Source organism: Schistocerca piceifrons, chromosome 5, assembly GCF_021461385.2.
Source record: "Schistocerca piceifrons isolate TAMUIC-IGC-003096 chromosome 5, iqSchPice1.1, whole genome shotgun sequence".
In the NCBI taxonomy this organism is placed as follows: Eukaryota; Metazoa; Arthropoda; class Insecta; order Orthoptera; family Acrididae; genus Schistocerca; species Schistocerca piceifrons.
In genome coordinates, this window is record NC_060142.1 from 597,411,543 (window position 1) to 597,439,189 (window position 27,647).

Consider the following 27,647-nt stretch of genomic DNA (forward strand, 5'->3'; position numbering starts at 1 on the left):
CGGCATTAACGTCACAATTCTTGAACATAAAACATGTTTCGAGACTGACGTCAACGAGACAGGCTTCTGATTATGTGTATGTGTAATTATGTGTATGACTCTTCTTAAAAACGTGGGTAACCTGCGCATTCTTCCTGTCGCCAGGTACCCTTCGTTGCTCAAGCGATCTACGATAAATTACTGCTAGGAGAGGAGCAATTTCTTTCGCAGTAGCTTTGTATGATCCTGATGCCATTACACTACAAAAGCGATTGTAGTTGCTTTTCTGTTACGCAATTAGTTTTCTCAATATCTGCCATTTGAACTTTCACACGATGGCTTTCACCCGCCGTATTACCATCTTCCGCGGTGACAAAATTCACAGTATTTAGGTCTTCTCTCTTTGCTATCTTCCGTTACGGTGCCGGTACGACCACAGTGGCTGAATAGTTGATTTGTAACTGATTAGTGATTTTACATAAGACCAAAACCTTTACGGTTTTTAGTCAGATCGGTTAACAAAATTTTACTTTCAAGGTTTCTGAACGTTCGTGTCCTAGCTGTCCTTATGCTCATTTTCCCTTCGTTCAGCTTTTGTTTGTCAGTTAGCTTTTGATTTTTCTTGAATCTGCTTTTTGACATGGCTATTAAATAACGGTGTTTTTTTCATCCTTTAAGAGTTTGCTCAGTCAAGGCGTGTTGAACGATGCTTATGAACTACTTCCATTTGTGATCCACATCTTCGTCCTCAGCATTGAATAGTTGATGTTGATTACTCAGATACTCTGCAATTTGTATTGTAAGACGTATGCTTCGCCGGCTATGGGCGAGGCATGACAGAATCTCTGACCAGAGAGTAGTTTATCGTTAGTTGTTGCTTGTCGCGAGTCGGCGCTTGTCTGCGCGAGTCGACAGTAGTAGTCGAGTAGTAGTCTGTGTGAGTCGGCGGGAGTCGGCATGCGTCGGCTGTGTGGTCTGCTCGCGACTCTGGTCAGGACTCTGGAGGATGAGTATTGTTGTAGAAGGTAAAGAAGCAGCGTTGCGCATATTTAATAATGTATGTTAATTGTAATTTAATTTGTTCCAAAAAGATGCCCCAATAATAAGTTATGTAATATGAAGTAACTCCTTTAAAGGAAAGCATTCATTTCAATTTAAAGAATATTTCCAATGCATGATCATTCCTTCCAAGAATAAAAGAAAAATATATACGCCAGCATTGCACGAAGCTGTGTCGAAAAATATCTAATTAAGAGCAGATATAATTGCAGTTTTTATTGAGGTAAGAATTTTTGCTTTTTTTATTCAGAATACGGGGCCAAAGGTCAGCGCTGCTGTCCTTATAAAATTTATCAGGTTACTAAACTTTTTTATTATTTTGGTGGGGAGGTTACAGTATCCTGTCACTATTGCCAAGTGAAAGCATTTTCCAGGCATTCTTAATACTCCTAGTTGCTATCACAACCCTTGTCATCACTGATACCTTCCTCCATGCTTGGTGATTCGATAAGTTCAAGTCTGTTTGTTACTAGGAGGTTAAAGACGATATCTTCATGAGTTGGTTCTCTAATTGTCTGCTCGAAGTAATTTTCGGACAAGATATTCACAATAATGTCACACGGAAACACATCTCTGGCACTATTTTTGATAGCATGGCTCTACCAATCTACACCTGCCGAATTGAAGTCAGCCCCTATTACAACGGCATAATCAGGAAAGTTATTAATGATATTATCGAATTATTTACTGCAACATATAAGGCGCCACCATTGGCGACTAACATAGCCTTACAATTTCGCTGCTCTTCTCTTCCGGTTTCAACCAATTTTCTGTTCCTAGTAATATCTGGACGTTATAATCTTCAAAAATTCAAATGGCTCTAAGCACTATGGGACTTAACATCCGAGGTCATCAGTTCCTGGACTTAGAACTACTTAAACCTAACTCTACTTAAACCTAACTAACCTAAGGACATCACACACATCCATGCCCGAGGCAGGATTCGAACCCACGACCGTAGGAGCAGCACGATTCCGGACTGAACCGCTCAGCCACAGCGGCCGGCTTATAATCTTCAATAAGCGATATTAATTCTAGGAGGTTTCCTTGAATGCTCCTGCAGTTTACTGATATGTCTGATCTGCAATGACGAGCATTTTCTCAGAACATTGTGGCTGATGTATCTTCGAATTTGGCAGGCAATTTGTTTCAGATTCCAAAGGGTTGGGGTTGCTCTGTCCTATAAAAACCCTTTCTGCTTGCCACACATACTGCACACACCCAGCAACCGCTTCCTGCGTATAGTGCACGCTTTCCCTATTTAGAGGAACTCGACAGTTATTCAGCCGATAGTGGAGATCGAGAAATTCGCTTCCGTTGTCGTCGCAGGGTTATTTGAGCCTCTGGTTTAGACATTCCACTCTGCTCCGAAGCAGAAGAGGGCGATCGACCCTGCATGCGATGCTACAGCTAGTGAGCTTTGCCTGCACCCAACGTGCGATGCTAATTGCCTTAATCAAACCAGGCATGTGGCGAAAGGAAACGAGAATGGCCTCCTCAGAACCCAGCGGCAGGCGTCATTCGTGCCGACATGTGGCACTACTCTATAGACTCCAGCAGAGCCTCCTCTACGACTCTGGCGAAAACCACGGCAAACATACCGTATGCATGTGAATTTTCAACTTCTCGAGGCGCAATGAATAGTCCATTAAATTTCGGGCATGCAGCCGCCCAAATAAGATTTCCTCTACTGGTATTTCGGCCCCATATCGTCCGGCCATCCTCAGAGTGAGTCACAAGACTGACGACAAAATGCCAAGCGCGGCCTTATATACTCCACCACGGCGGTACTGCGTATGCGGGTCACAGATGCTGGTCGGCGGCAAAGAAATACGCTTACACATGCGCCGTCTGTGGCGAAGGCGTACAAAATGGTTCAAATGGCTCTGAGGACTATGCGACTTAACTTCTGAGGTCATCAGTCGCCTAGAACTTAGAACTAATTAAACCTAACTAACCTAAGAACATCACACGCATCCATGCCCGAGGCAGGATTCGAACCTGCGGCGGTAGCGGTCGCTCGGTTCCAGACTGTAGCGCCTAGAGCCGCACGGCCACACCGACCGGCGAAGGCGTACAGACATTCGATTCGCTTATCGATGTATGATCGGCAGCGGTGACACTATGACGACTTCTCTGTAGTTTAATTACCCCACGAGCCGGATTCCATACTTTGTCCAAATTAAAACCATTACCTCTATTTATTAAATTATTAGCTAATCTAATCTCTACAGCTTTCTTGAAGACGGATTCCCAAAATGAAGAGGTGGATGTTGAAATCTTCATATCACTGTTATTCATGGAATGCCCTGTATCAATACAATGTTCGGCCACAGCTGACTTGTCTGGCTGTAATAAGGGTGTGTGTCTTCGATGCTCCACCCCATTCACTATGGAAATAGAAAAAGACGGCTGCCTCCCCTTTCTGGATGTTGTCGTTCGCCGTGAAGTTGATGGCCCATTAGGAGATGCCGTATATCGGAAACAACACACACAAATCTATATCTTCATGCCAGTTGCTGCCATATCCCTTCACAGACGATAGGCGTCCTTAAGACCTTAGTTCATAGGGAGCGCTGTTTATTCGATAAAGATAATTTGCAAGATGAGCTCACATACGTCAAGAGCGTTTTTAAATCGAATGGATTTTCTCTGTAACAAATTCGTAGAGCATCCAATGCAAAACCTAGACTGCACGCATGTAATGGGGAAGAAGATAGAAATTCCTTCAGATCTAGTGGATTTTTGCCCTATGTGGGTGCTCCTTCCTCGAAGATAGGCAGTATTCTTGAGAAACACTGTGTTAAGGTGATCTTCCGGCCCCCCAAGAAGGTTGTAGCTTTACTCGGCTCTGTGAAGGTCGATTTACAGCTTCGTAAAGCGGGTGTGTATCAGCTTCCTTTCGGAAATTGTGAAAAGTCGTGCATAGGTCAAACAACACGCACCGTTCATGAGAGATGTGTGGAGCATCGAAGATACACACGCTTATTACAGCCAGACAAGTCAGCTGTGGCCGAACATTGTATTGATACAGTGTATTCCATGAATTACCATGATGTGAAGATTTTAACATCCACCTCCTCCTTTTGGGAATCTGTCTTCAAGGAAGCTGTAGAGATTAGATTAGCTAATAATTTAATAAATAGAGATAATGGTTTTAATTTGGACAAAGCATGGAATCCGGCTCATGGGGTAATTACACTAGAGAGAAGTCGTCATGGTGTGCCCGCCACCGATCATACATCGATAAACGAATCGATTGTCAGCACGCCTTCGCCACAGGCGGCGCATGTGTAAGCGTTTTTCTTTGCCGCCGACCAGCATCTGTGACCCGCATGCGCAGTACCGCCGTGGTGGAGCATGTAAGGCCGCACTTGGCATATTGTCCTTCAGTCTGTAAGTAGGCTGTTTATGTTTTCTTATTGGCAACGTTACGTAGCGCTCTGTATGAAAATCACTGGCTGTGCTGTGTGCAGTCTGTGGCTAGTTTGCATTGTTGTCTGCCATTGTAGTGTTGGGCAGCTGGATGTGAACAGCGCGTGGCGTTGCGCAATTGGAGGTGAGCCGCCAGCAGTGGTGGATGTGAGGAGAGAGATGGCGGAGTTTTGAAATTTGTAATACTGGATATCATGAACTGCTGTATATATTATGACTTTTGATGACTATTAAGGTAAATACATTGTTTGTTCTCTGATAAAATCTTTCATTTGCTAACTATTCCTATCAGTAATTAGTGCCTTCCGTAGTTTGAATCTGTTATTTAGCTGGCAGTAGTGGCGCTCGCTGTATTGCTGTAGCTTGAGTAACGAAGATTTTTGTGAGGTAAGTGATTTGTGAAAGGTATAGGTTATTGTTAGTCAGGGCCATTCTTTTGTAGGGATTTTTGAAAGTCAGATTGCGTTGCGCTAAAAAAATATTGTGTGTCACTTTAGTGAATGTTTGAGTACGTTCAGTTTTGCTCAGCTGTTTGAAAAGCAAATAATGTAAGAGGTTTATCAGCACAGTAATTCTGAAAATGTTCTACGGGGACGTTACAAGTCTTGTCACTCACGCTTAGGATGGCCGGACGATACGCGACCGAAATATCAGCAGAGGAAATTTTATTTGCGCGGCTGCATGCCCGAAATTTAATGGGCTATACCGTATGCACACTGGTATTCTTTCCCGCCCTGTCTGCTATTTCCCTGAGGGACTTCAATAACCATCTAACGTTGGAGCATCCAGTGAGTACCTAACATACCCAACAGCTGCACTTGTGTGGACTGGGTTGTCTTCTGGTCCAACAGGAGGGACTTAGAAGTATTATCGACACTGGGTAGCACCTCGTACTTGTTGCTAAGGCATAAGGAGCCAAGCGTGCTGTGGATCCCTCTCTTGCCTTCCGTCCCGTGATACGCCAGCCAACCTCTGTCCGCCAATCACACTCGAGTACAGACGCTCCGATCAGAAGTCGCGTAATGGAAGCCGCAGCGACAACCAGGTTACAGGGGGATTCTAACGCACAGAAAAGACCGTAGGAAACTCACTACCCACTGGTACCGTACCTGCCAAGCGCAGAGATGGGACTCTGGAAAGTGCTGTAGTTTTGCACATGACTGGCAGAATAAGTACTTGCCTCGTCTTCTGGTCCTGCAACACTTGATACAGCAGAAAGTAACGCCTCCGAACATAAGGATGACTCCACTCACCGCACCGGCTATCTCTGCCACCCTAAAACAAAAAATACATTGCCGCTTTTGAATACCACGAGAAAATATTCTACGATTGTGTGAGCTACATTTAATTTCAACCCATAGAATTCAAAAACTCCTTAATGTGAAGAACACCGAAATTTTCGTGCTAGGTGTGGCTAGAAAATAATGGGGCTGATGCTGTCACAGAGAAAGTAACGAAGCGAGAAAGAGGACTACCAATAGCTGCGAAGCGTGAAGTCTTCCCAGTCGAATGCGGCATGTCTGGTGTCTGTAGACAAATCACTGTGACAGGAAAAATGATAAGTGAATAACTGACCAAAGAACTGTGGTGAAATTCCACATGATACTTGGAAAGCTACTGAAAACTGTGTGTTGCTAAAAGAATTGTATAGCGAAGACTGTTTATCACGTACGGGAGTTCTTGAGTGATTGAAGCGTTTCCGAGATGGCTCAGAAGACGCTGAAGATGATTCTGTCCCGGGATGCCCTTCAGCATAGAAAACGGATGACAATACTGAAAAATTAGGTCATCTGATTCGATCTGACCGTCGCTTGAGTAATAGATCGATTACTGATACCGTAGGGATTGACAAAGAATCCGTAAGACAAATTTTATACAACCAATTTAACATGAGAAAAGTGTATGGAAAGCAAGTGCTGAAAATTCTCACGATCGAGCGAAAAGAAGCTCGTGAAAATGTTCGTACCGACACTTCGAATACCACCAAAAATGATCACAATTTCTTGGAATGATTGATAACATGTGACGAATCTTGATTTTTCACTTATGATCCAGAAACTAAACGCCAGTCCATGCTTTGGAAGGGACTAACTTCGCCGACAGCAAGAAAAACTCGAATGAGCAAATAAAGATTATAGCGATGGTGTTTTTTTTCGATATTCATAGAATGTGTATCTTCACTGGATTCCTGAAGGTTAAACTATTAATCAGCGTTACTACAGGGATTTTTTTGCTCGACTCCGTGAAAAAAAAAGAAAGATCCGAACTGAGAAAGAAGGGATCATGGGTTCTGCATCAGGAGAACACATCGTCTCATACCACAATGTCTGTTAAGAGGTTTCTAGCGAAATACAGCATTCCTGTGTTAGACCGCGCCCCTTATTCACCTGACCTAGTACCATGTGACTTTTATCTATTCCCCGAGGTCTAATCTGCATTAAAAGGAACAAGATTTCAGTCCGTTAAAGCAGTAAAAGGAAAACGACACACGAAATCAAGGAATTCACAGAGGAATACTACTGTCACTGTATCCATCAATGGAAAATTCGCATGGAGCGTTGTAGGGATAGAGGAGGGGAATATGATAAAGGTTACAGTAACCAAACATCTATGTTTTTGAAATAAAATGTTTTACAGTAATAGTCCCATTATTTTGTTGCCACACAAATAATTTGGTCTTTAGTTGGAGAAGGAAACTATCGATACTACATTTCGTTTTAGTGTGATATTTCAAGTCATCATTACATCTGCATCTATATGGATACTCTGCAAATCACATTTAAGTGCCTGGCAGAGGGTTTATCGAACCCCTTCACAACAATTCTCTATCATTCCAATATTGTACAGCACGCGGAACAAACGAACACCTATATCTTTTCGTGCGAGCTCTCATTTCCCTTACTTTATTGTAGTGATCGTTTCTCCCTATGTAGGTCGGCGTCAACCAGATTTTTTCATATTCTGAGGAGAAAGTTGGTGATTGAAATTTCGTGAGAAGATCCCGCCGCAACGAAGAACGCCTTTGTTTTAATGATGTCCACCTCAAATCCTGTATCATTTCAGTGACACTCTCTTCCCCAATTCGCGATAATACAAAACATGCTGCCCTTCTTTGAACATTGTCGTTGTACACCGTCAATCCTATCTGGTAAGGATCCCACACCGCGCAGGAGTATTTTAAAAGAGGATGGATAAGCATAATGTAGGCAGTCTCTTTAGTAGATCTGTTACATACTGTAAGTTCAACGGATTCCTTTTAGGACTCATGAGTATAGCCTCACACTTTTCGTTATTTAGAGTCAACTGACAATTTTTGCACCATATAGATATCTTTTCTAAATAGTTTTGGAATTCGTTTTGATCTTCTGATAACTTTACTAGTCGATAAATGACAGCGTCATCTGCTAACAACCTAAGATGGCTGCTCAGGTTGCCTCCTAAATCGCCTTTATGTAGGCAAGGAGCAGCAAAGCACCTAAAACACTATCAGAAATCACTTCTGTTTTACTCAAGGACTTTCCGTCAATTACTACGAAGTGTGACCTCTCTGCCATGAAACCATGAATCCAGTCACATAACTGAGACGATATTCCATAAGCACGCAATTTCACTACAAGGCGCTTGTGTCGTACAGTGTTAAAAGCCTTCTGGAAATCTAGAAACACAGAATCAATTTGAAATCCCTTATCAATAGCACTCAACACCTCGTTTGAATAAAGAGCTAGTTGTGTTTCACAAGAACGATGTCTTCTAAATCCGTATTGACCATGTGTCAATAGACCGTTTTCTTCGAGGTAATTCACAATGTTTGAACACAATATATGTTCTAAAATCCTAACGCATATCGACATTAATGATATGGACCTGTAATATTGTGGACTACTCCTACTACATTTCTTGAATATTGGTGTGGCCTGTGCAACTTTCCAGTCTTTGTGTACAGATCCTTCGTCGAGCGAACGAACGTATACGACTTAAGTATGGAGCTAATGCATCAGCATACTCTGAAAGGAACCTGACTGGTATACAGCCTGGACCAGAAGACTTGCTTTTGTTAAGTGATTTAAGTTGCTTCACTGCTCCAAGGGTATCTACTTCTACGTAACTCGCGTTGGCAGCTGTTCTTGTTTCGAATTCTGGAACATTTACTTTGTCTTCTTTGATGAAGGTATTTCGGAAGGCTGTGTTTAGTAACTCTGCTTTGGCAGCACTGTCTTCGATAGTATTTCCATTCCTAACGCGCAGAGAAGGCATTGATTGTGTCTTGCCTCTAGCATACTTTACATACAACCAGAAAATCTTTGGATTTTCTGTCAGCTTTCGAGACAAAGTTAGGATGTGAAAACTATTACAAGCATCTCTCATCGAAGTAGGCGCTAAATTTCGAGTTTTTGTAAAAGATCACCAATATTGGAGGTTTTGCGTCCGTATAAATTTGGAACGTTTTTCTCTTTGTTTCTGCAACAATGTTCTGACCCGTTTTGTGTACCAAGGAGGATCAGCTGCGTCGTTTGTTAATTTACTTGGTATAAATCTCTCAGTTGTTGCTGATACTACTGTATATCTTTGAATTCAAGCCACATCTGGTCTAATAATGATTACTAACAAATATCATATTAGACACCTTCTCTCAAGTACTAGAGCAATGAAAAGTTCTTCAGACTTAAAATTTCACAAATTTTGCTGCAGAGTTTCTAAATTGCGCAAAATGGATTGTGTTGTATTTGTAACATTTTAAGGTATTCTCCCCCCAGTTGCTTCTTCAACGATGATTACCATTTATATGAGAAAAAAACAGTGTATGTCTTTCGAAACAGTAATAAAAAATTGCAGTATTGCTGATATTTGATTTTATGCGCATAAGGCGGTGTCATAGTTATAATTCTCTGTATTTGACCACGGCAATATCAGCAATATGGCAAGTACCGGCAGTGAAAACCCGTATGTGAATAAAAATTTGGTCGTGAAGAATGGATAATGTTAATTATGATTTACATCATAACGGTAACTGGGTTACCTGACCCTATGACCCTATTAACCCAGTAGTGAAGCCTCCACTGCTTTGAGATCACGCCATTTGTTCGAACGTTGCTGCTCGCAGGGTCGCTGAGACGAAGAGCAACGAGTGGAGTGTTTGGAGTCGGCGAAATTAGCTAGCCGTCCTACACTTCTTATTATTAATCATTTGAATTCCTTGTGTTATTATTGGTGAAGTTCAACCAGCGGTATTTTTCTGCATAGTGGCTGCTAACGCCCCAGTTACCTACCCTGGAGGTTAGCGAATTTTCGCGACAGTGTACCTTTCCTCTCTTTGCCACTGCTGTCCGGTAAGGCGTGTAGTTCCACAGCCTCCTTGATTGTGGTTCGGATATTATGTTTCTTTTGGACTGCTTTGGTCGTAGTGCTTCCTTCTGCTTCTGGACTTTCTAAACACCGGATTCTAAAGACGCAGTGCTGTCCGCCGGTTCCTCCTTGACTGGGTTATTCCATCGATCTATTGGTTATCAGGCGTTAGGCAGATTTTGCGAGAGTGTTGGTCTGCGTTTAAACTGTCACTAGTTTGAGTTGCCATCCAGTTAAGTGAATACAACTCTTGGTTGCCTGTCTTATCAGTTACGACGTTGAGGGACTTTCCCAGGCCGATCCTTGGAGCACTGTCTGAGGCCCACTTCTCTCTTGGTTTGATCAGATTGTGATGATTGTTTTCTTTAAAAAAATATTTTAGTATCTCTTGGAGAAGTTTAACTGTTTTTAAGAATTTGATATCCAGGCCTTCAGCCGTTAAATTGTATTTTTGAGTTATTGTTATTGGGGCTTTCAGCTGACAAATAATTTGAATTTCTGGTCAATAAGGCCTTCAGCTGTGAGTGAAACTTGCTTAAGAATTTTTTATTAGACGTTGTGTCTTAACAGTCAGACTTGATAATTGTTCCTTATTAACAACCTCATTTGCAATTGGTTCCAAATAAAGTGTACGTGATTTAAAATAAAAAGAAGAACAAAAACTGAGCAACCAACGTTAACTGAGTAAGGCCCCATCCACACCGAATCCTGCCTTTCCGTAAGTACCACGTTTCAATAATAGTATGTAATTACGAGCAGGAAGAGCTATAATAAATCGTTAGGTGTTTTTGCCTTACATGTAACATCATTGCTGTCATGTCCTGTCCTTTTTGGAATTATTCCTTTATTCTTGGTATACACTGTACGAAGCACGATAAATCCTCCACATTATGCAGAAGGGACTATTCATGAACATTCTTGAGGAAATAAAGATATATTCATATGCATATACCAACTCTACAATTTTACTAAATGAACAAACCCACCGAAAGCACAAAAAATACATAGAAAACTTTATTCACGTTATAAATTAGGAAAACGGGTAAAGTAATAAATCAGAGGCGATAAATGACACATGTCCATAGTAACAGCGATAACAGCATGAAGAGAATAAAACAAAGACATAACACCAACGAAAATTATAGACGATAACAAAATTATTACGAAAAAATTAAAAATGTGAAACAAAAATCACAAATAAAACTAAAACAAACTCCAGGAAAAAACATAATTGAAACCTAACCTATAAAAATGATAAAAATAACTGAAGTTCACTCATCACTTGTTTATAATGGTAACTGTGTAAACATGTAATATCGCTGATCCTCTGTCATCCAAGCTGTCAGAAAAGTAGCATACATAGAAACCAATTAAAACCCGATATACATCTCAGTGTACGCTAGGACAAAATAATGGTTCTAAAAAGAACAGGACATGAGAGCAACGATGTTACATATAAGGTAAAAACACCTAATGATGTATTACAGCTTTTCAGATCATAATTACAGACCATTATACAAAGATCATCTCTTACTTATGTATTTACAGAGCATCTGGTGATGGCAATATGCCGCAATGGGCTCATCGTGAATGATATAAGCTATAAACAATTTACAGAGCAGTGCAGCTGGGTATTATTCATAATAGTTTAACTTTTTTGCTTATATGTTTCATTTCTATTGAAGACCGACATACAGAAAATGGAACGTTTCTACGCTAAATTTAATGGAGTATTATCAAGTGTAGACTGTTCCCCCTGCTAGCATTCACGTATTGAATGTTGCCGGTTCTTATGAATTTACAGGTCTTCTTAGATAAGAATTTATATTGGAATACATGTACTGAACAGTATGGCTACCAAAGTTCGCAAACTAACACTTCATATCGTTTTGACACTATTTTTTTTCTTGGTAAAGGACAGCCTTTGCCAGAATGTAATTACGTAGCACATATTAAGTTGAAAGTAACAACCTTATAAAGCTTTCGCCGTCGATGTCAGTGACGGTGTAGATTATTCCGTGTGTGAAATCAGCAATAATAAGTTCCTGCTTTGGTCATAAATGAAAGATTTCCTAGAAAGTTTCTCATCCAACTTCAGTCGCAAAATTTTTAAAATATTTGCATTCAGTAAGTATTTGATGAAGTTTATCTGTCAGTGCCCCTCCATTGACTACATGCAGTTAGCAACGCCCATCTTTGCAACGGGATATTTCGCAATTTAGGCAGATGTAGCAGGCAGTGAACGATCTGTGAGCTTTCGGGTGGAGATAAGGTGCATTTGCTCTTCTTTTTTAATTTGAAGTAAATGAGGGAAGACTGTCAGAAAGGCCTTGCCAGGGCACTATTTAGAAAGCATCTACAAGTAGGCACATCGATTAAGTAATATTTTACACACTGGAAGGGCTTTACTGCTTACAACCAACATCCTAAATTTTTTTCAATGAGTGAAAATAAAATTTCGTAAATATTTAGTGACATTCAGGTAGGCTGCCCCCAACAATGCCATTTCTTCAGAAAATCACGAAAATACTTTTCTTCCTGAAACATTTAGGCATTAGCAAAGGCGGATTAAGAACTTATTGCGCGAAAAACGGTGTACATTGTATTTTTTTGCGGTTACTTTTCAATTTGTTTTCCCTAATCCTCATATTTTCTAAACCACTTACACTACATTATACACTGAAGAGCCAAAGAAACTGGTACAAGTGCCTAATACCAAATACCGCGTAGGGCGCCGAGAGCACGCTGAAGTGCCACAACACGGCGTGACATGGACTCGACTAATGTCTGAAGTAGTGCTTGGGGGAACTGACACCATGAAACCTGTAGGGGTGCCCATAAATCCGTAAGAGTACGAGGGGGTGGAGATTTCTTCTGAACAGCATATAGCAAGGCATCCCAGATATGCTCAATAATGCCCATGTCTGGCAAGTGTTTAAACTCAGAAGAGTGTTGCTGGAGCCACTCTGTAGCAGTTTTGGACGTGAGCGGTGTTGCGTTGACCTGCTTTTATGTATTTAATAAAATTGCAGCCAAATGGCGATATACAGTTACTTTGCTAAACACTTTACGTTCACATTTACATTTTACATTTTTGCTTATTCATTTATAGATTTCACTCTTTTACTTCACAGTTGTATGTGATATCGTTCACAGGCTCCATTGTGGTTCACACACACATATTGTGGTTGGGTCGTGATAAGTTATGTTTTTGCAAATTAGATGGTGAAAGCCGTGAATATATAATCTAGTTACGAAATGCCGCTGTTCGAAGTTTGGTGCTGTCCATGAACGGTTCGTCATTGCTTCAGTGCCATAGAACTCCGGCCATACTTTTTCTCGTTTATCCTCCATGATCTTCAGTTGATTTCTGGAAGCCCTGGTGTGTGGCATCATATATCGAAGTTTGATGTCTTCAATTAGGAATGTCTCTCTCGCTAGCAGGTACAGTAGTTTAGATCTTGTTGTCTTTGAGAGACCTAGTGTACTTTTTAGATAAGTAGATTTTATCTTTTCTAGTGTTTCTAGAATTTTTCCGTCAGGTGGTCGCATATAACATCCATCCCATAGGCCAGGATTGGAAAGATTTTTGCGTTGAATTATTTCGTGGCCGTTTTTAGATTGAGTAGGCTGGATGTTTTTGATGTCCTGTATTGATATTATTGCTTGGGCTGCACGTTCTGTTGTATGTTTTGTGAAGCAGTTGGCTGTTGGTTGCAATGTCACCCCTAGATATTTAAAGTCTGGTGAGATTTTTATTTTTCGTCCTCTGATGTTGATTTCCGCATTCATGGGTGTTTTGCCTCCTTTTCTGACAGTCACCATTTCTGTCGTTGTTATGTTTATGTGTAGTTTGTGTTCACTGCACCATTTATCTACTTTCTTAATGATCTTCTGCAGCTTCTGTATATCTGTAGATCCTACGGCTATGTTGTCAGCGTATGAATATATGTATAAATCTTCTTCATTTTCTCCAATTCGGAGTACTTCTTCAGTGGCAGGAATGTACAGCAAAGGGCTCATTGGGTCACCCTGTAAGACTCCGTTCGGTTGCAGAATGAGGTTCGAAAAAGAGAGGTTGTCTGATATTGTGACTAAGTTGTATTCGAGGACTGACTTGATTATTCTTGCCCATACACTATCTTCTCCCATTGTGTTTTCCAGTTTCCTGAATATGAGATCTCTTTCCAGTAGATCAAAGGTTTTGGTAAAGTCTATGAACACTGTGTAGAACATTTGTTTCTTTTGTAGCGCTTTGTCGATGTTGTTTAGAAGATGCATGACTGCCGTTGGTGTTGATCTTCCAGATCTGAAGCCCATTTGTCGTTCTTAGAGGTGACTCTCCACACAGGCTTTGATTTTTTGTGTAGTTATCTTTGAAAACATCTTGAACTGAGAATTTTCCAGGACTATGCCTCTGTACTTGTTTCTGCCCGTTGGGTCTCCTCTATCTTTGCAGAGAACTTTTATTATCGAGTGCCTCCATTGGGTCGGAATTCTTCCAAGTTCCAGGCAAATGTTGAATAGTTTGATCCATACGTGTTGGAGAGCCTCTTTTGCGTCTTTTACATGTTCATTATATATATTATCGGGTCCTGCTGCTTTCTTGTTCTTCGGTGTTTTTATTACTTCTTTTACAACTTCTTCATTTAGAGGTTCCCATACATTGTCTTTTTCCTTTGTTTGATGTTGTTTCTTTTTCTTCGGGAGTGTTTTGATTCCTCGTTTGTTAAGTATCTTACAGAGGTGGTCTTCCCATTCCTTCATGTCTATATTTGTTGTATGAGCCAATCTTGCTGGTCTTCCTGCTATGTATGGGTCTTTCTCTGCTTCATACGCTTCTCTTTTTGCTTCTCTTTCTATGTATTCTCTTTTATTCTCTTTTATTAGTTTTTTGTAGATTCTCCTCTCTTCTGCATATAGTTTGCATGTTTCCTCATAGTGCTGGTTTCTTAATCTGTGGAGGATTCTTAGAACAGCGTTCCTTTTGCTGTCGCATTCAGCATCGAACCATCTTTTTACCGTCCTTGTTTTTGGATTTGTTTGCATCACTGAATGTTTTAGGAGGTCTTCTATTTGGTCTGTTGCTTTTTCAAGGTCTCCTTCCTCTATTAAAGTTTCTATTTGTGTTATTTGTTCTTGCTGGTTTGTTAATTTTTCTTTATCTATTTTTCTTTGTGTGATTTGGTGGGTCTTTCTTGCTGGTGGCAACGTGACGTTATTTATTTTTATCTTTATTGGAATGTGCTTGTATAGGAGTGATGGAGTCATGTCATATTGGTTGAATACTTCCTTTTATTTCTCCTCCTGTTAATGTGATATCAATGGTGCTTTTCCCATTGTGGCATATAAATGAAACCATCTACTTCTAGGGTTTCAATGACTAGTCTTGCTTTATAGTTCTCCGTGTCTATTCGCAGTTGAGATCGCCTGCAATAATGGTCTGTTTGCTGTCGCATTGTTTGAAGAGTGTGACAATTTCGTCAATTATTTCTACAGCATTTGTGTGCGGTTTAAAACAGGCTGCAATTATATTTATGTTTGCTGCTTCTACTACCATAATATTTTCTTGTTTTATGATTTTTTTGGTGGGGGTCATCTAGGGTTTCAGTAGGATAGATATGCCTCCCATGGATCGTCCTCTTTCTCCCTTCTTTGCCATTAGGTGAAAGCTGTAGAAATCTTTATGTTGCCCGTTGTCTATCAGGAAGGTTTCTGCTAGAATTGTAAGATCCTAGTTTTGCAGAATTGACCTGCTGGAATTGTCCAAGTCCGTCGAAATGCGCAACTGACATGAATGGATATAGGTGATCAGACAGAATGCTTACGTACATGTCGCCTCACAGAATGTTATCTAGACGTATCAGGTGTCCCATATCACTCCGGCTGCACACGCACCAACTATTACAGAGACTCCACCAGCTTGAACAGTCCCCTGCTGACATGCAGGGTCCATGGATTCATGAGGCTGTCTGCATACCCGTACAGGTTCATCCGCTCGATACAATTTGAAACGAGACTCGTCCGCCCAGGCAACATGTTTTCTATCATCAACTATCCAGCGTCAGTGTTGACATGCCGATGCGAGGCGTAAAGCTTTGTGTCGTTCAGTCATCAAGGGTACACGAGTGGGTCTTTGGCTCCGAAAGCCCGTATCGATGTTGGGTCGTTGGATGGTTCGCACGCTAACACTTGTTTATGGCCCAGCATTGAAATCTGCAGCAATTTGAGGAAGGGTTGCACGTCTGTCACATTGAACGATTCTTTTCAGTCGTCGTTGGTCCCGTTCTTGAAGGATCTTTTTCCGGCCGCAGTGATGTCGGAGATCTGATGTTTTACCGGATTCCTGATATTCACAGTACACTCATGGAATGGTCGTACTGGGAAATCTCCACTTCATCGGTACTCGGAGATACCGTGTCTCATCCCTCGTGTGCCGACTATATCACCACGTTCAAACTCACTTAAATCTTGATAACCTGCCATTGTAGCAGTAGTAGCCGATCTAACAACTGCACGAGACACTTGTCTTATATAGTCGTTGCCGACCGCAGCGTCGTATTCTGCGTGGTTGCATATCTTTGTATTTGAATACGCATGCTTGTACCAGTTTCTTTGGCACTTCAATGTATGTCTCTCATAATGACTTTTGTGTCTTCTACATATAAATAAATACTCCAACAAAACTTTTATTCATTTAGGATATGGAACATTGGGACTGTGATGCACATTAACTTGAGTTGCCATTTTCTGTATGTTTTGATTGTACCTTTTACCTGGCTGGTTAGTGAAATAAGACATTTATATTTTATGGAATTGAAGCACTGCGAATATGACGTTTTAATCAGTTGCCATGTATAGTGGTTTATAAATAACGTGACAAAAAAAAGTGATGGACCAAGAAGGCGGCAGTGTCTCCCGCTTTACACAATCACACAAGTGGGGAGAAAACTAAGGTGTTGAACTGTTCGTTTCCAAGAATAGCATGCGAAGAACAAAAGTTTCTGAACTTAGTAGTTAGAGCAGCTCATTAACACGTTTCTTCCACTTCAAGTTTTCGTCATAATGAAATCCAAAAATTTGCAGTTTCTGTTCACGTATTGCATTAATTAATTCGGCGATTATTATTTTTATTTTATTTTTTTGTGGAGGACTTAATGTGACTCCCCAGCAAAAGTAGCAGATATAAAATTTGACCATGTCATTTCTGTGTTGTTTATTACGTCATGCAAACACACACTGCAACTGTCAGTACAATACGTCATTCAATATGGAGGCCAGGAATGACGTATTGCCAAACTATCTGTAGCAGCGCAAGAACATAAACATGCGTAAAGTATTTGCACATCACTCTCAACTGCTAATACACATCGGTTCGCACACTGACCGAACTGTTGCTGTCTGTAAGATATGTCAGTTTCTAAGCAACACAAATACTAGGTAGTGGCGAGTTTCACATATAAATAAAATAAAGTAAAAATGAATGATATCCATCGCAAAATATTGGTTCTTTAGCAGTTAAATCAATCTACAATAGTTTAAGTGGTCTATGTCTGGTCCCAGAGGCTATAACAGAAACTGACGTTTTATAATTTTATTCTCATCTAACAAGTTTTCCTATGTTTCTTTATCGTAATCTTACAGAATGCTTAAACTATAGAAAGTTGTGTTCTCATGTAATAACCATACTTGCTTCAAGGAGACACATCTGCGTTATTTTAAATATGGAAACAATACTGACTTAAAAAACAAACCTCGTATACCAAAGTATGTGTACTATGTTTACGTATCTGCTATCGTGTGTATGAATGATGACCGAATGCTTAGGCGCGCGTGAAGACGTAAGTAGCCAGTTTGTATGTTGGCAGTGCCGAAGGATGTGTTAATATTGCTGACAGCGGTCTGCGCCCTCGGCAAGAGATTCTGTGGTCGGACGGACTAGCAGTTTAGCGAGTTGATAGGGAAGTGTATGGACATTAGACTCTGTGTTGGTAGAAAAAGCATTGTAAAGTGAGGTGAAATGATGTGTTTATAAGAAGATAAGGAAGGAAATGTATGATGATAGATGTTTGGTTGATAATGTTTGGCCAGTGGAATTATTGACAGTTATATAATTTTTGGAACTGGATGTCACATGAATAAGGTAAAATTTTCTAAATACATTGTTTGCTCTTCAACAAAATGTTCCTTTCGGTAATTATATGCCTCCAAGTATTCAGAGTCTATAATAGTTAGAATCTTTTAATTTAACTGGCTGTAGTTGCTACTTGCTGTAATTTCTGTAGTTCGTGTTACAAAGATTTTCTGTGAGGTAAGTGATTTATGAAAAAGAAAGGGATTTGCATTGTTGGGATTCGTGATTGAAATAAGCTTAGGGAATTAAGAGAGTTGGATGTAGTTTCATATTTCTTTAATTTTATATTTTTTGGATTTGTAGTATTGTTAGGATTTCTTGCAATTAAGGGCCATTCTTTTGTGTTAATTATTGGAAGTCATGTTGTTAATGTACAGCAGTCAGATTGGGTTGGGCTTGTATATTGTGGGTAATAAATGAAGAGGTTAAGTTTGAGTTGCCTGTGTCAGGGAAAATTCTGTAGGCCAGTGTTTAACAAAGATAATTTTTCAGCGTGGCTGAGTCAGCTGGTTGCGGTACAAACCTCTCTGACAGTGGACAGCAGAGTTGATCGTAGCAGCATACGTAGTGGGCAGGGCACAAGTCGCCTGCCGGACATTTGAGGCCTGGAACAAAGAACAGAAACTGTCTCAAGCACGATCCACCTCTCACCAGTAGGTCCCCGTCTTGGTGCCTGTAGCGCAAGCAGCGCGGCTCATTGAGGCAGGGAAGATGGACAGGAAGAGGAGTTCTTACGAGTGCCACAAACGGACCAAGGTTCTTCGATATACACATTTATTAAAAGTTTAGTAAGTAATAATAAGGCGGCAATTTATAGTGCTTTTTGTGAACCAGCTAATTATGAATAAAAGACGCACACCAGTTATGTAATATTCTACAATAACTATTATCCAAGTAACTGGTTTTCGGCTGTTGGGCCATTATAAGTACTAGGACAAATATTTATTGGAAAAACGCAACACGATCATTAACTATTTTTACTTGACCTGTGCCAGCCGGAGTGGCCGAGTGGTTCTAGGCGCTTTAGTCTGGAACCGCGCGACCGCTACGGTCGCAGGTTCGAATCCTGCCTCGGGCATGGATGTGTGTGATGTCCTTAGGTTAGTTAGGTTTAAGTAGTTCTAAGTCTAGGGGACTGATGACCACAGATGTTAAGTCCCATAGTGCTCAGAGCCATTTGAACCATTTTTGAACTTGACCTGTAATGGACTAGGCACACTACTCTAAACACGCTCTAAACTAGTGCCTCACTTTCACCTTTGTTTCCATTTTATGTCGAATAAGATACCTTCCAAATACATTCTGTCTAGCTCCCACTAACTGTCAACTCGTTTTGGAAATGAGCTTTGATATATGCCAGTAGAATGTGTTCTGGTATGGTCTTTGGCTTACATTACGGAGATTACACTGCACTGTATTACTTCTTTGGTTTCTTGTCTTTTTGTACATTATTATGTTAACAGTGCGCAATGAGCACATATCTGTTACACTTTACTGGGGCATGTTGTGTTCTTTTTTTATATCTGTTATGACTCTGGATTTTCTATAATTCAGAAAAGAATATGACTTATGCATTCATCTGATCTGTTTTTGCCTTGTAAGTATTCATGAACAGGTTAAGCTTATGTATCTATTGCGATATTTGTATTTCATTCACTGGTGGAAAAAAACTGCAACATCAAAAAATAAGTAATGTAGAGTAAAGAAATTTCGGATATAAAATTCAGTAGGTGATATATTTAACTTTTTAACCTCGCAGTAAAATCAGAGGTTAAACTAAGAGCGAGATAAGCCTTTGCAAATGTGAAATGCTAGAACATGAAAAAGTGGTGTAACCGCCAGAATGTTGAATGCTATAAGGCAAAGCGGTTCTAGGCGCTACAGTCTGGAACCGCGTGACCACTACGGTCGAAGCATCGAATCCTGCATCGGGCATGGATGTGTATGATGTCCTTATGTTAGTTAGGTTTAAGTAGTTCTAAGTTCTAGGGAACTGATGACCTCAGAACTTAAGTCCCATAGTGCTCAGAGCCATTTGAACCAAGGCTTTTGGAATAGCGATATTCCCTCAGAATTATTGAGTTCCACGAGGGAAAATACGATGACTAAACTAGTCCATCTGGAAAGCAAGATAATACTTCATATAGGCAAAAAACCCTTAGACTTCAAGAAAAAAGCAATAATTCTAACTCCCAAGGCGACAATTGCTAACAAATGAGAATATTACCGAATTATCCGTTCAGTAAGGCATGATTGCCAATTAATGACATGAATTGTTTACAGATGTATGAAAAGAATAATAGGAGCCGAGATCAAGGAATTTCAGTTTGGATTCCGGAGAAATGAAGGAATACGTGAGGCATTACTAATCCTATCGTAGAAAATTGGTTGAAGAACATCAAACACATTTCTAGCATTTGTCGATTTTGAGAAAACATTTGACACCGTTGACTACAAGGCACACTGTAATGCTGAAGGTGGTAGGGGTAACACGCAGGGAGCGAAAGTTATTAACAACTTGTGTAAACCGAGACTACAGTCGACTGAAGTATTTCAGTTACATTGAAATACTGTTGGTAATGGCAAAAGACTAAGAAGAGCTGTTAATGGAATGAACAGGGACAGGAAAAGAGGTAATAAGATAATCACCAATAAAAGTAATTCAGTGATACCTAAATGTATTGGAATTAAATGAGATGCTGAGGGCACTGGATTAGGAAATTGGACAGTACAGTAGTATATGGGCTTTGTTATTTAGGTAAAAAATAAGTGAGATTGCGCGAAGTAGAGAGGGCAGAAAAATAAGGGTGGGATAGCAAGGAAAGAATTTCCGAAAAAGAGAAGCTAGTTTACATCCAAAATAAATTTAAGTTTTATAAGCTCTTTTCGGAAGGTATTTGTCTGGAGTCTAAAGGTGAAAGGAAATTAAAAGTGGACTACAAACAGACAAGAAGACGAGAAGACAATGGAACATTTAGAAGTATGGTGCTTCAGAATACTTCTCAAGGTTAGGAGGGTGGATCAGCTAACGAGCAGGTACTGAATTGATTTGGGAAGAAAAGAAATTTGTATCACAACTTGATTAAACGTGGGGATCTTTTGATAGGACACGTGCTAAGGCATCAAGCATCGTCGATATCGTGATGGAGGGAGGTACGGGGGAAGGGAGCGGGGGGGAGAGGAACAAATGAGGAAGAGGAAGGTTTGAATATAGTAAGCACGTACAAGTGGACGCAGGTTGCAGTAGTTTTGTAAAGATTAAGAGAATTCACGGGTTCGATTAGCGTAGAGAGCTGCCGTCTAGCAGTTTTCGTACTAAAAACCACAACAACTACACGAACAACATATACACCATCCTCCATTGAAGATATTATTTCATCCAGTCTTCTGAATGATCACGACTTGACGCGATTGCCTCTCCTGTGCCGACCTCTTCACCTCCATGAAATATTTTCTGTTCTACACTAATGGCCATTGAAACTGCTACACCACGAAGATGACGTGCTACAGATGCGAAATTTAACCGACACAAAGAAGATGCTATGATATGCAAATGATTAGCTTCTCAGAGCATTCACACAAGGTTGGCGCCGGTGGCGACACCTACAACGTGCTGACATGAGGAAAGTTTCCAACCGATTTCTCATACACAGACAGCAGTTGACCGGCATTGCCTGGTGAAACGTTGTTGTGGTGCCTCGTGTAAGGAGGAGAAATGCGTACCATCACGTTTCCAACGTTGATAAAGGCCGGATTGTAGCCTATCACGATTGCAGTTTATCGTATCGCGACATTGCTGCTCGCGTTGGTCGAGATCCAATGAGTGTTAGCAGAATATGGAATCGGTAGGTTCAGGAGGATAATACGGAACGCCGTGCTGGATCCCAAAGGCCTCGTATCACTAGCAGTCGAGATGACAGGCATCTTATCCGCATGGCTGTAACGAATCGTGCAGCCACGTCTCGATCCCTGAGTCAACAGATGGGGACGTTTGCAAGACAACAACCATCTCCACGAACAGTTCGACGACGTTTGCAGCAGCATGGACTATCAGCTCAGAGACCATGGCTGCGGTTATCCTTAACGCTGCATCACAGACAGAGCGCCTGCGATGGTGTACTTAACGACGAACCTGTGTGCACGAATGGCAAAACGTCATTTTTTCCGATGAATCCAGGTGCTGTTTACAGCATAATGATGCTCGGAGACCATGGCTGTGGTTACCCTTGACGCTGCATCACAGACAGGAGCACCTGCGATGGAGTACTCAACGACGAACGTGGGTACACGAATGGCAAAACGTCATTTTTTCCGATGAATCCAGGTGTTGTTAACAGCATAATGATGCTCGCATCCGTGTTTGGCGACATCGCGGTGAACGCACATTGGAAGCGTGTATTTGTCACGGCCATACTGTCGTATCACCCGGCGTGATGGTGTGGGGTGCCATTAGTTACAAGTTACCTCTTGTTCGCACTGACGGCACTTTGAACAGTGGACGTTACATTTCAGATGTGTTACGACCCGTGGCTATACCCATCATTCGATCCCTGCGAAACCGTACATTTCAGCAGGATAATGCACGACCGCATGTTGCAGGTGCTGTGCGGGCCTTTCTCGATACAGAAAATGTTCGACTGCTGCCCTGGCCAGCACATTCTCCAGATCTCTCACCAATTGAAAATGTCTGGTCAATGGTGGCCAAGCAAGTGGCTCATCACAATACGCCAGTCACTACTCTTGATGAACTGTGGTATCGTGTTGAAGCTGCATGGGCAGCTGCACCTGTCTGTACACCCCATCCAAGCTCTGTATGACTCAATGCCCGGGCTTATCAAGGCCATTATTTCGGCCAGAGATGGTTGTTCTGGGTACTGATTTGTCAGGATCTATGCACCCAAATTGCGTGAAAATGTAATCACATGTCAGTTCTAGTATACTATATTTGTCCATTGAATACCCGTTTATCATCTGCATTCCTTCTTGCTGTAGGAGCCAAATAAACTACCACACGTGTCTAATGTCATGCAGGGCTCCGCGACAGCGCAGAGGTGCCGCAACACAATGTGACATGGACTCAAGTAGTGCTGGAGGGAACTGACACCATCAAATCTGAAGGGCTGTCCATAAATCCGTAGTAGGATGAGGGGGTGGAGAGCTGTTCTGAACAGCACGTTACAAGGCATCCCAGATATGCTCAACAATATTCGTGCCTGGGGAGTTTGGTGGCCAGCGGAAGTGTTTAAACTCACAAGAGTTTTCCTGGAGCCACTCTGTTGGAATTCTGGGCGTCTGGCGTGTCGCATTGTCCTGCTGGAGTCGCTCACGTCCGTCGGAATGCACAACGGACAGGAATGGATGCAGGTGATCAGACAGGATGCTTACGTACGTGTCACCTTGAAACGTCCCCTTTGAACAATTATACATGACTGTGCTTAAACTGACACACAATATTTTGTTAGCGCAACGCAATCTGACTTTCAAAATTCCCTACAAAAGAATGGCCCTGACTAACATTAAACTATACCTTTCACAAATCACTTACCTCACAAAAATCTTCGCTGCTCAAGCTACTGCAATACAGCAAGCGCCACTACTGCCAGCTAAATAAAAGATTCAAACTATGGAAGGCACTAACTACTGATAGGGATAGTTAGCAAATGAAAGATATTAATAGAGAACAAACAATGTATTTACCTTGATATCATCATATATAAATATAGCAGTTCATGACAAATTTCAAAACTCCGCCATCTCTCTCCCCACATCCACCACTGCTGGCGGCTCACCTCCAACTGCGCAACGCTACGCGCTGTTCACAGCCAGCTGCCTAACACTACAATGGCGAGTATTACAACAATGCAAAGCAGCCACAGACTGCACACAGCACAGCCAGTGATTTTCGTACAGAGGTGGCGTTACCAATAAAAAAACCTAAACAGCCTACTTACATAGCCCCCATGCTCCCCACACAAAATTTTACAAATTTTTTTTTGGGCAGTGGCGAATAATGATTTGATAAAATTTTTCATAATTACAATAACAAAGAAATCAAATGCACACACTTATTGATACAATGTTGGTCAAAAGCTAAAATTTTCTCACAGTCCATAAAGATAGTCCTGATCATTCATCATAATAGTAATTACAGGTTTTTTTTTCACAAAGTCTCATTAGTAAAAGAAATTGCACACAGTGGATTTCCATGCAGTCTTGAAGAAGTAGTGTTGTCCTTCCAATGGAAAGACAGTGCTGACTCTTGACATGCTGACAGGTAATGGGCCACAATGGAGCAAACCCACAGCAGAGTCATTCGAAGTTTTGAAGAATATTGGTAGGTAGGTCATCACAGAGCAGACCCACTGGAGTCCTGGTAGAGATTGTGGTATTGGTGGGCCACCAGAGGTGCATACCCACTGTAGTCCTTGTAGAGATAATGGTATTGGTGGATCATCAAAGATGCAGACCCACTGTAGTCCTTGTAGAAATAATGGCGTTGGTGGGTCATCATAGATGCAGACCCACTGTAGTCCTTGTAGAGATAATGGTACTGGTGGGTCATCAAAGATGCAGACCCACTGTAGTCCTTGTTGAGATAGCCAGCAGCCATCTGTTGTGACTGTGCAGGTGCACAATCACCATTGAAGAGTCTTGCGGATAATATAGCAAGTCCATAAACCACCACTTGTGCACTCACAAAGTTTTTGAAATTGTCCTTAGAACCAGCAATGCTGTTATCCAGTCCCTTGCTGAATTATTAACACACGTGCAAACACTAACAGTCCCTACTTCTCACATATTGTCCATATACTATGACCAACAGAAACGTGTGCAGTGAAATGTAACTAACAAGTTAATAATATCATGAACTGGTGACAATTACAATTTAATAACATAAGAATACAATTACAAAGGTACAAAAACATCATTAAAGAACATAATAGTAATATGGGCTTTACAAAAGAATCGAAATAACATATACATCAGTGTTACAGGAATTATGACATGAGTACATACATAAAAGATCAGAGTAACTTTCGAAACATCAACTTCACACATGAGCATTAAACAGAACAGAATTAATAATATCTAACATCTGTACAAAGTAAATAACGTATTATTAATGCCAATTATATTCGAGGATAACAGTATTCCTCATCATAGTGAATGTAGCTTAATATTAAAAGAAGAAAAAAATTCTATGAAATTACACAGAGACAGGAAAAAAGCAAATACACAAGGGTACACAAACACATAGTGGGATAACACCAATAGGAAAGGACAGGGTTCGTTTTCAGTGTAACATGTGGTACTGCAGTCCAACCCAAAACTTCATATATCTTTCCTCTTATTTCATCCTTTGTTTCCACCAAAAAAATTCTATCTAAGCATGCTTTCTGTATTTATATGTTCACACATTTCTTCCCTCAACATTTATTTCCAAGAAAATCCTACCTAAACCTGTTTTCTGTACTTTTTTTCGTATAACTTCTCAATGCATTTCTTCCAATTCATCGCAACTCATTCTCTTAGAGGCTACCCCCTCTTAAGCTAACTTAAATCTACTGAGCTCAGATGCTAAACTAAGGGACGAGGCAATGCAGCAGCACAAAATAAGTAACACAAACAGCAATGACCAAAAAAATGGAAAATCGCAAAGCAAGCTACAGTAAATCTAAATTACCAAGCAATTCAACATTACAACTAATATGAGGCAATGCACAGCAAACAAAAAAATAAATCTGGCTTAGCAGAGTAACACAAATTAAAGTTCAGTAGCACTATGCCTGGCAAACAGCAGTAACTTATACCTAAACATGACATAGCTCAAGCAGAAAAAATATTACAGTAAAAACAACAATGCAGATAAGGGAAATGTATATTCACATCTTAATATCTATGTAATTAAAGTGGTGCACCACAACAACTGATATTAAAAAGAAATATTACCGTGTACTTGAAAAGAAAATTACGTGTTACTGTTACTAGTTCCTTCTTATTGTTCTTTCCTTTCCAAGTGCTCCTTTTTTAAAGAATGTGGATCATAAAATAATTATTTAATAGATCTGCTGACAGAAAGTGTTCACATTAGCAAATGCATTTCATTTTATAAAAGCAATGCTGCAACACAGCTGGAAACCAGATATCAAATGAAATAAGCAACTATGAAAAGCAAAGCATAAAAATATCATTCAGTAGTCATGTGACATTTCATAAGTTAGTAGAAATTCTCTCAACTCTCATAGAAAGACGCTTGTCATAATCAGGTGTGCAGATGTAAAAATATTTCTTGTCATTTTATTAGGCATTTCAGTAAATATCATAAATTACGAGCTCCACAGTATGCTTTCAACAAGGAAATGTCAGTAGCATGGACAATGGCCTCCCCCTTTTTTTTTCTACCTGTGCCACTGAAAAGCTAATGGCTTTTTTTTTTTTTTCTTCGGGCGGCTGTCGCCCAGGTGGGTGCCCGCGACGCATTACGTGCAGGTGGTCACTTAACTTTCTTACGGAAATATTTACGACAGCAGTTTCCGCTACAGTGACAGTCTCACATAAAAATATTTCACAGGTCAAGAATTAGCGTTGCAAATCTGTAGAAACAAAATCCTATAAATATAAGTGTCCAAAAAAATTTTCGCCGGCATTGTGATACATTCAAGCATTTACACACATTTCATAACTCTTAAAGTACGATTCTTGGTTTCCAACATCCTGTTTCACAAGTCAAGAGTCCCTACCCACTATTCATTACTCCTTACCTTATTACACATATACGTATCCATCGACACTCGTCAATATTTCGTCATTATAAATATGAAGCATAATCAAATAACTCATATAGCCTCAGCCTATTAATCATAAACATACCTCAGCAGCATAATACACATCGTTGTTGTAAAAATAACATCATAACACCTCAGTCAAATCTCAAAATCGTCGTAGCTTCCTCCAACAATTAAAAAAATTCTCTGCTCATGTCAAAAGTGTCATCTGCCTCAAACGTATCATGAATCCATACCAAATACATCATTCAAAGCTCTCATAGTATCACAATGGTTCCGAAAAAATATGAAGAGTTCACACAGTACAGACAAAATACAATTTCGTAAGTGTGAAGTTATCCAACGGTGTAATTACGTAAACATCTGTCACTGATATAGTAAAATAAATGTTTGTCTCTCTCAGTTAAATGATCAGATAGCTGTGTAATTTACATGTTAGAGAAATATGGTACCGATGTGTAAAGTTGTATAAGCAAATACCATATTAGCTAGGGTTCCTTGTGGTTGCCACACACATGGTACACAAAGTAAGCATGTACCCCCCTGAGGATAAATGTAATTATACTCCCAGGTGTTACAAATTACAGCAATGGAATGAAATGTATCACGGAAAACTTTCTTTGTAATTAAAAAAATATTTAAAAATAAGTGTTTTAAGTATAAGATTAATCACTCAAATGCGTGTACTGTAGCGCTAAACTGTGCATCTTGTCGCAACATAATCTCTGTGGAGGTGTCGTAGTTATCGTCCTCCGAAAGCTAAGTTCTGCAGAAGTCAATGTACTTACCACATGATAAACAAAAGTGAAATGCTTTGCGTATAGATATCGTAGTTATTATGCTTATTGGCGTGATGAAGAAAGTACTGTATAGTAATGTATTGTTATGCCACGAAAAAGGCTGTCACATTG

At 40.4% G+C, this 27,647-nt stretch overlaps 1 protein-coding gene across 1 annotated transcript in view; it reads right to left on the reverse strand.

Annotated features, from left to right (window-relative positions):
* LOC124799273 overlaps window positions 1-27,647 on the reverse strand; it is an 82,923-nt gene that overhangs the window by 35,559 nt on the left and 19,717 nt on the right. Inside the window, exons 2-3 of the mRNA XM_047262838.1 lie at window positions 18,474-18,555; window positions 5,654-5,748 (exon numbers count right to left, since the gene is read on the reverse strand). Coding sequence (XP_047118794.1) covers window positions 5,654-5,748; window positions 18,474-18,555 — 177 coding nt within the window. The remainder of the gene's footprint in view (window positions 1-5,653; window positions 5,749-18,473; window positions 18,556-27,647) is intronic.